This window comes from Cariama cristata, unplaced genomic scaffold (genome assembly GCF_000690535.1).
Source record: "Cariama cristata isolate BGI_N322 unplaced genomic scaffold, ASM69053v1 scaffold14872, whole genome shotgun sequence".
NCBI classification, from domain to species: Eukaryota; Metazoa; Chordata; class Aves; order Cariamiformes; family Cariamidae; genus Cariama; species Cariama cristata.
The window spans coordinates 1554-11540 of record NW_009605628.1 but is presented as its reverse complement, the minus strand read 5'-3'; the positions used below and the strand labels follow the sequence as shown (position 1 = coordinate 11540).

General features: G+C 41.6%; 1 protein-coding gene across 1 annotated transcript; it reads right to left on the bottom strand.

Moving 5' to 3' along the window:
- Positions 1-648: 648 nt before the first annotated feature.
- LOC104155790 (hyaluronidase-1-like) lies at positions 649-9384 on the bottom strand. The gene is made up of 3 exons (XM_009696054.1): positions 8467-9384; positions 2228-2317; positions 649-1077 (listed from the first exon to the last, which is right to left on the bottom strand). The coding sequence occupies exons 1-3, from the start codon at positions 9382-9384 to the stop codon at positions 649-651; spliced, it is 1437 nt and encodes a 478-aa protein (XP_009694356.1).
- Positions 9385-9987: the final 603 nt, after the last annotated feature.

The following is a 9987-nucleotide window of genomic DNA, read 5'->3' as shown; positions in this document are numbered from 1 at the left end:
ACTGATGGTATAAAACTACCACTGGAAATACTGATACCTCTAGAAGTCATATGAATCAAATTAGGCCTTGAAATAGTGAAATATACTTTTTTAAAAGTGTGCACTGGTGTATAACTCTATACTCTTCACATTGTCCATGCAGAAGCAGTATGTGAGTTGCGGTGGACGTGGCTCTGGGCACAGTTCTGCTGCTCACACAAAATGCCTTTTGACTTCAGCAAGAGCTGCAGCGAATGGTTTGTGATCCCTGGTCCACATAGAGACTTTCCTCATCACCGTATGATTAATCATCCAGCCCTGAAAAAAAAAAAAGAAGCTCTGTGTCCTTTTTCAAGCTTCTACATGGATGAATCCTTGTACAAGTTTATTCAATGTTTTTTACTCAGGTGAAGCTTCCAATGTCGCAGCAGAAGCTTTATCTGTTGAATGTACGAGTAAAACATGAGTTAAAATTAAAGGAGCTGGTAAAAAAGAGGAGGTTGCTTTCAAAATGTTTGATGTCTGAAGAAATTCCAGGGGTGGGAAATAAAGAAAACAGAATAAAACTGTTGAATCAACAATGCCTTTTCCCTGTGCAATAAAAACTTGCTAAGGAACAGAAGTCTTGATTTTTCCATTTCTTATTTCCTTGCGCTGCCTCGGAAGACTTCAGAGTGCAGTACAAAGCAGAAAAAGCTGCATGGCTCCTAAGAAGAAGACATAAAGCTTTTCTTTTCTTGATCTACTGAACACAACATGAACCCAGCTCTCCATTAGTCTTTGGTCAGGCAATTCACAAAATATTCCTGTCCAGCCCTGGTAACACTGACACATAAATCTCTGCCTCATGGCTTCAATGCTCTCCGGGCTGGGTTCACCAGTCACCTGGAACCTGGGGCCCCTCACTGAGCGACGGGTTTGGATCTTAAAATTAGTGGGTGACAAATGGAGGTAAGCAGAAGAGTCACTATTTTTGCGGATACATCTTCCATTCTTCTTGCACAGGACTTTGCTACAGAGTTTGGCTGCTGAGGTGACATTAATGACGTAATGTCCTAGGGGTCCGTCAATGTACCGTTTCACAGTTGAACAGCTCTCCTGTAGATAATAAAAGACCATGACACTTTTCTTAGTTGCTAGCATTATGACCAAATTTATTACACCTAAGAAGATGCTAGTACAAAACTGTTCTTGGCTAAAGTAACCTGTTGAGATAAATCCTGTTGGATTTACACACTGGAGTAATCTATTGGGTTTAAGTGAGCTTACTTTTAAGAGTAAGATTAGCACATTATTGACCTTTACTATATTATCTATTTGCCCGCTTGGTAGAAACATACAGTATTAGACTAGGGAGGAGTCCTAGTAAACAGAAAGAGAGTTTATATGCTAATCTGAGACTAACTAGTTCCTTAAGTAGACATTTCTGGTAACTGCTGACAAGGAGCAGCGCATGGGACTAGTAGGTTTTAAAGCACATATTGAGTCACCGCTTCGGTCCTGATCTCTCCAATTCCAGTTTACGAGGATCCACATCATTTTCAGAAACTAGCACAGAAGTTGCTGCAATTATGGCTAGAAAGTTCCGGTTCAGATTTCCCTCTTCCTCTGTCCAAGTCAGTGGTGCTTTGCCAGAGACTTCAGGAGGAGGAGGAGGAGAGCAGACTGCATGGAAAGCAGAGTGGGCACCAAAGCCCAGCCCAGGTTTAGGACCGGGGGCTAGCCTGCCCTGCCTCCTGTGAAATCCCAGTGCATCTTCCATCACTTCAAGAAAGATTATTTGTGAAAGCCTGAAGAACCTGGGAGGAAGATCTAGGCCTTTTCTTGTGGTAACATTATTTTCCATGTGTCATTTCAACACTAGTGACCAGAGAAAATACCCCCCCTCCAGACTCCATTCCTTCTCTGTGCGTCTGTGCAAACCGCCATAGCTACAGAGCAGAACACTGTAAAACAAGCTGTGTTTGTATTTGTATGTTATTGCTTCAAAACATGTCTTTCTTCTAACCTGGACTCATTATTCCATGATGTTACAAATGACCTGCCCAAAGCAATGTGCCCTGAAGCAATGGGACTTCTCAGCCTAAGGGAAGCACAGAACTAAGGAGACCTGAACGCAGTACTGAGCCGTCGTCCTCAGTCACTGCCTGGTGACATCGATAAAGATAGATGGGTGCTATGGAGGCTGTGGTGGTAGAGAAGAGGTTTTGAGGTGATCCCTAAATACTAATGAACAAACACGGCCTACCTTGGAGCTGGCGTATTGCATACTGCCCCAGAGAACAACTCCAGCTGCTCCCAAAGCTGCACTTTCACCAATGGTATTGACCAGATCTGTCTAAAAAGAAGGCCAAAGCCAGACATCAGAAAAGCAAAGACAAAAAAAAAAAAGTAAATACGGGCATCACATTTTTTCCTCCCAGAGAAGACATCAGTCCTGTGGTATATTCTTCACAATAAAATCGCTATTTAGTTTAGAAAGTTCTTCTGTGTATCTCCAAAGATTTGCATAGGTTGCATTCATGAGTGTGACTACTAAATAATGACATCATTACAGTTTGTTTGCAAGGAATCCTCCAACCAAACTGGAGGAGGAAGAATCGAATGATCTATTTTATCTACCAGTCTTTGAATGATTACCATACCTACGTAGGCATCATTTTTGGCAAGTGATGATAAGTATGATCACACATCACTGGATCACCCCTACAGTGTCTAATTGCAATGATAGACTTCAGGTAGGTGTCTAACTGGTGCTGCTTTAGCCATGCCAATACAGTTACAGAGCTGTTGTTCCTACCAGAGTGAATGCAACTATTCCAGGACACATAACTTTGAAAAATGAGCCTCTCGCAGTGCTACATAGTGCCAAATGGGGAAGAAAAAAAAAAAAAGAGCACACAGATTTGCATACTGACTTAACCATGTCCACTTTTAGAGCTGCACCGATAAGCAGTCGAGTTGTAGCGATAGGAGTAACGCAGCTCTACCGGAGCACAGACTATGTGTAGGACACGAGTCACTGGTGCCTTGCCAACAACATAGCAACGTAACTTGCAAGTGTCTTGAAGCCATTCCTTGAGACTGTGAATACTGTGTCTAGAGAAAGGCAATTAAATCTTAGAAAATACGGAGGAAAGATCTTCTTCCACCCTCAAATTTCAAGGCGTAATCACTCACTTCTAAAACCGTTTCTATCTACAATGATTGATTAGAAAGTAACTCTTGATCAGTCTTTGTAATGACAGCTATTACAATATTTCTCGATTTGACGAAGAAACAGCAAATTCCTTAAAAAAGTTAGTGATAGTCTTTGATACAGTCTTTTCATCTCTTTTTAGGAGAAAACAATCCAAAAGACAAGCCAAATTATCAGCGTATGGTGGTGGCACCTTAGAAATGCAAAATGATAGGGTGGAAGAACCATGTTATGATTGTTAATTACTACTAGATAATTTATTTCACTGTGTAAGTGGGCCTGTTGATTTACCAATGCATAGTTAAGGAGACTCCATTCCTGAAACATTTATGGCCTTGGGAAAGGGAGAATCTGCTAAAGAGTTGAAGACAATAACAGAGAAGTCAGAGCAAGCAGTGACTTTGACCCTTAACTAAAGGTTAGATAAAACAGTGCAGGAAAACCTGGAGAAGTCTGAAAGAGTAGAGCTTACCTACTGGCTCTTAGCGTAGGGTTCAGAGGGATATAAAGTATAATTGGTCTCACCTAAAGTTCATGTTGCTGCTAATCATCCAAGCAGTCTCTTAGAGAATGTCATTACTCTTAAAAGTATACAGTCCAGTGTTAGTTTTATAAAAGGACAGTGGTGTGGGCTGTAGGTGTTAGTTTCATGTGGGAAATGATGGGAGTTTTTTTCCTATGTGAATTAATTTATCAGAAGGAAAAAAAAAAAGTATGTGAATTAAAGATCAAAATATCAACTGTTAAGAGAATGTGGAATACAGCCTGACCTCTTGGTAATGAGGGTTCCCAGGCTTTCCTCATCTGCAAAGCATTTTATGAAGATTACCCAGATACAAAGGCTGGACTGTGATTCTACATTAGCCACATGAGGGTTGAGTGATTTAGCACTAACACAGTTCAGATCTCATTAACAAATTAATGAAACCTTTTCAGACAGTCAAAATAAATGATCAATAGATATTTAGCATTGTTCGATGAGCTAAGACCTGAGCAAACCTTGAAATAAAGATTTTTGTAAGTAATATGCTTTAGGAGTTTAGGAGTCCTTGACCAGGAGTCAGTAAATCCAGGTTTTATTCCCTCATATTCCACATCTTTCTTTTGTTACTTTTAGAGATCATTTAGATTCAGATTCACAAAAGGATTTAAGCACTTCATGTCAAATTCACATAGATATAAAATAATCAAAACCAAGAGCATGACCCTTAAAGTTCACCTAATCCTCTGGGGGTGTGAAGTCCAATGGCACTGATAATGTCACAACTGAAGTTTCTGAGGCACCTATTCTTCCACTTCCCTGCACACACAGAATCACCACCTTGCCAATACTAAGAAACTCAGCACTTTTCTCAGGCTAAGGCCAAAATCTGGCATTTGATTCGAAGGTATAGTCCCCTAGGGATGCTTAAAGGACTCTTATAGTACCTGCACAGGTGTTGGATGCTGGTGAAGACAGCAGCTCACTGCAAAAAAAAAAATAAAATGTATGGGACTTCATTTAAACACTTTTCTTCCACCTTACATTTCCCCTTTTTGTATTCTTTAAAACAAAGGTTGGGCGCTAAGAATCTTCCCCAGAAGGAAAGAGAATTAGAAAGACATTAAGCTGAATTCATCACAAGCTGTAGTTACGTTCCCACTTGTTTCTTTTGTTCTCCTTCGAACTTTCATGGAACTGATGGAAAGCGAAATGGCATCAGAAAGAGAAATGGCACCCCTCTAAATGTTGTCTGTAACCTCATGCTGGAGGGTTAGCTGGAGATGATGTATCTTTTAAGCATGAGGGAAGAGAGAAAAAATCAGTCCTGGTTTCAGGACTGAACCTAGCAGCGCTCCTCACGCAGCACAGCTTGGCATTAGTGGGGGGCCCACTGGCACGGCTCTTCCGTATGAGTGCAAGAAGTACCTCATATGGAAGAAAACATGCAAGTTTAAAAAATTCTAGATATCATTTTAAATATGAGCATCTTGGCATTTGTCTAGGTGGGGAATCCTATTTTACTCCTTGTATCAGACCCTCATCCATCCATGTTAGAGGACTGTCCTGAAGAGGCAACTTTATGGGTCAACTGCCACTTAGGCATCTGGTATTTCTCCAAGTGAGAAACAAGTCAACAAAGCCTCTTCCCTTCTGATGCTCATTCTCGTTCCAGCTTTTGGGGGCAGTGTGCAACAACCAAAGATCCTCAAGATTATGCTGGGTTATCTCCAAGTGGACAGCTGATTTGGTAGGGAGGAGGAGGCTGTAGTTTCTGTCAATGCTTCTCCGTATTTTGATCAGCCAAGTCACTCCCTTGGGCATGAAAAAAAAATAGGTGAGCTAAGCTGTTTCAGTTTTGGAGCTTGAGAGGAAACAGGACAGTCAGTTCTAGTTACATATTGAGGAAAGAAAAATAAGTACATCTGTACTCTTTCCTTTAAATTTTGAACAGTCTTAGTTACAGACATGCTTTTTCTGTATTCAGGAATGGGAGTGCAAGCCTGGCGTGTTTGCAGGGAATGGTCTCTGTACACATGCACACCTGGTCATCAGAGAAGAATATCTGTAGGTGAACGAGAGAATTGTTATCCATTATTCATCATTTGTTACTTGTCAGCCCACTTTATTAATGACTTCAGCCATCTAGTCAGGAAGCACAGATGCTACTGTGTAACTTCCCTCTCCCACATGCTTAGTAGTGAATTGTCAAGGCAGATAGTTTCTAAATACCCTACAGATGGCAAACCGCTTATATGCATTTCTAGCAAATACAGAAACCTTTCATAATGATTGGGATCTCAATTCAGAATTTATAAATTATTTCCAAGAAAAAAAGCAGGATGAATTTCTCAGATACCTTATGCACAACTCACCTGATTTCCAGGTGCAGTCAGGGTGAAAGATGTAGCAGACATAGCTACAGCATCCCTTTGGGATCTGCTAGACCTGTGCCTCTCCCTCAGTGATTCAGACTCACAACCATTCTCACTGTTTTCTTCCACTGTGCTATTTACTGTATTTTTCATACTGTGTACAGAAGGGCTTATACACAGGGCTTGAATGTGCCAGCAATTATTTCTGTTGGACCAGCTCTTGCACAGCTTGATGGAGCAGGACAGCAGTTCTCCTGACCTGGTCCCTGTCAAAGGTCAGGTACCTGTTAGCCTGCTATCCCAATTTTTCTATGGTCATTTAACCTGGATGTCCTTGCACTACCCTGACTCCCCTCCTTGTCACATTCATGCACATTGTTACTGGAGCTTGGAAGTTTCCTGGCTTATTTGTGGGGTTGTGATCATCACTTAGGGGCATGTCATGGGTCAAATGAGAAGCTCCAGTCTAGTCTAAAATCTGAACACACAAAACCATATTTAAGTATCTTGGTGGCTTCAGGGCTATGAAGGAAACCAAGAACATTCTTTTCCTGATAATTCCTACTTAGAGTTTTCTGAAGTGCAGCCCTTCAAGTTCCCGGCAGTCCCCAAGCTGTCTGCACAGAGGGTATGTATGGTCTGGAGACACATCAAGCCCTGTCCCCACGGCTGCCTGCAGAGCTGGGTATGGTCCTGGTTAGAAAATACGTAGTGGAGCATAACCCAAAGATGTTTCTCTGGCTACGCAGGGATCTTCCCTGGCTGCAGAGTTGTGAAGTGATCTTTAAAGCACTCAAAAGTAAATGGCCACATGCAATTGAAAAGCAGGCCAGTGAGTTAAAGAGTATAACTTAAGAGGAACGTTGCTCCAGATTACCACTGTACTGTTCAGAAAATAGCTTAAGGTAAAACAGTAACTTTATACCACTGCAGATTTTTAATTTCTGCATAACTGGTAACAGCATGTTAGTTTTCATAGCTTTCAGTAACATATGTGGTATTTTTATATCAATCAAGGGACTAATTTATATTATAAAAATGTATTATTACAGCCTGCCTTTGAAGAATACTCATTTATTTCACAGCCTGAGCTCTTCACTGAGGGTGTTTTGGGTGAAATCCTGCCTGTACCAACCCCAGTGGCTCCTTGTCTTCAGTGGGACCCAGCCTTGCCTACTTGCCCACAATTTCTGAGTCAGCTAGGACCTGCAGTTTCCACATCACACAGAAAAGAGCTCCAAAAGGCCCTGGTTGCTAAAAAATGAGGCAGACCAAATTCATGATTGCTTCTATGTACTATCTGCTTCCTCGAGGCAGCCTGAAACACTTCTCAGGCTGTCAGGGCTCCGCTGCACCTCCCCAGCTCCAGTTCCAGCTCCAGGCTGAAGCCACAGGCAGCCTGTGGTTTGCTAGACTGACCGATGCCTTTTCCCTTGCCCCTTTTCTCCCTTTGGCTCTTCTGGTTTGAGTCAAGAACTTGTCTCTGGCAGCAGCAGCAGAAGCGATCTCTCACACAGCTCTCCGTAAACCAAAGGCAGGGAGCACCCCCAGATGCCCTTAGCCATGGAGGGGTGGTTTCCATGAGCTCCCTGCCCCAGATGTCTTCCCCTTTCATGGAATTGATGAAAACAAAACTTTGGGCACTTGGGACAACTACTAGAGAAATTAATAAGCTTCTGTGCCTCTCTATTATGCGCATAAACAAAGTCAGAGCCACAATCGTTACGTATCCAGAAAGTCTGGGATTTGTACATATGTATTTTTACTATCAATGTTGTGGCCACTATGTATTCATTGCACTTGAAAAGAACATCACATGACTCAGAAACTTGGTTTCTTTATTAAAAGGACTCCACAGCTTTAGCGCTAAATGTTGGATCATGAAGATATTTGAATGTGTTGTACTTCTGAAAAGCGAGGTGGCCAACGCTCATCATGCAGGAGTTAGGAACTCCAGGCCAGACTAGTTTACTTGACTGGTTTATTTCTATACTGAATGAATTTACATTTGGATAAAGAAACAAAAAGGCCCTGAGGCTCCTTTCTCATGAAAGTTTATCCTTCCATTACACTAATTAGCTTTAAACGTCATGAAAATTTGTCAAGTTCATTTCACAAGTTGTCCTGAAGAATTAAAATATCAGAATGAATTACTTCCTTAAGGAAATGATTTTTTTGTACTTTCTTTCTAAATTACCCTCGCTAAAAATATGCAATGTTATCCTACAGAAGTAGACCAAAGCACTGCAATCTTAACTCTTGAAAGGTGTGGAGTTTTGTACTGTGACTACAGTACTTCCTTTCAGAGGGACTGCCTTAAAGATGAAAAACGAACACGTAAGTGCTTCTATACAAGGAAAACGTTTAGAAAGTGTTTTTTTCTAAGAGCCTGTTTCTAATCTCTAAATTTCTAAAGAAGTCTGTCTGCTTACCTCTGTTAAAACATGAAAAGTATAGGCATAAAATGGTCTGGAGTAAACAAACACAGGCAAAACATAGTCTTTTCTAGCAATTGAGGCAATACGTATTGCCTCCTTCACGCGGTAGTGAACAAATTTTAGTGCATTTGGACTTGACTTCAGTATATAATCAAGGTATATAGAGGGGTAGAGAGCAGTGCTTTCCTTCCACAGCCAAAGCAGGAGGTCATTGCGGAAAGACTCAATGGCTGGGCATTTCCCCGTGTATGTTTGGGGGTGTTCTTTGTAATCATAATTGTAGCAGTCTGGGTAAAGATAGTAACCCCACAAACCGTTCGGTCTCATATGCTCAGCCAGAAGGATGGTGGTGTTCATAAAATTCTTGCCAGCATTTTCAAATTCCTCTTTAGCCACTTTCCTAATTTTGTCCTCTGGCCACCGAGGATGTCGTCTTCTAACCATCTCAAGAGATTTATTCCTATAAATGCTTTTATTGCCCCAGTTCCTATCCCACTGGGGCCTCCAGTTTTCCCAGTCAATAACCGCAAGCCCCTGAAATTTCTTCATGGGTATGCAATAGTCAATGTCAGACTTTGCTTTATTAAGGTGCTTGATAAGACTTTCGTTCTGGGGCACCCCTCCATTGACGGGATCTCCGTTATCTGAGTAGTAGGGATAGTACCCCAAATGAGTGTGATAGAAGATTGTCACATTGGATCCACTCAAAGTCTCATTGGTGTTGGATGCAATGTCAAAAACGCTGAGATCCAGGTCCACCTTGTACCGCAGCCTGCACTGCTCGGTCGGCGCATTCCAAACAACCATGAAGGGCTTGTGCAGAACCAGAGGGCCCCACGCCGGCTTCGGCAGCTGAGCATCAACCACAGTAAGCAACACCGTCACTGCTAACCCTTTGACCCAAAAATCCATGATATGTTTTTTTTCTGGGAAATTGCTATGGTGTGTCCTTGAAAACAAAACCGAGAGAAGACATGTTAGAAGGGTAGTAACCACCCTGGAGGCGGATAGGATGACGGAGGGATATGTCTTTTGGCTTGATTTGCGATTGTTAATATTATACCCAGCACAAACAGGGAAAAGTGCAAAACTGTGATCTTGTAAAAATTAAGTCTAATTTCAAATGTTTTGAAGGACTTTTTGATAGACTTTGCTGTCCGGATGTATGTTCTGATGCTCAGCTTTTTTTTCGCTTTCCTTCTCACCCAGACACCTCCCACAGTTGATTCAGACCTTTCCTTAAAACTTATTTGCTCCCTGATGTCTGCAAAAAATGAGTTAATAAAAGAATAACTTAAAACAACAGTATAAACAAGAATGTGCTGATCATTTGAAATTTTAGCTTCCCAGCACGTTCTGCTACGGTTGGTCTGACCTGCCTAGAACAAACACCATCACAGGGGGGCTAAGGCCTTCTTTACTACCTGCATATGATAGCAGTCATAATAGGAAAGGTAATTTAAACAAAAGGCAGACACTTCTACCTCACATAGATTAATCAAGAGAACTCAGAAA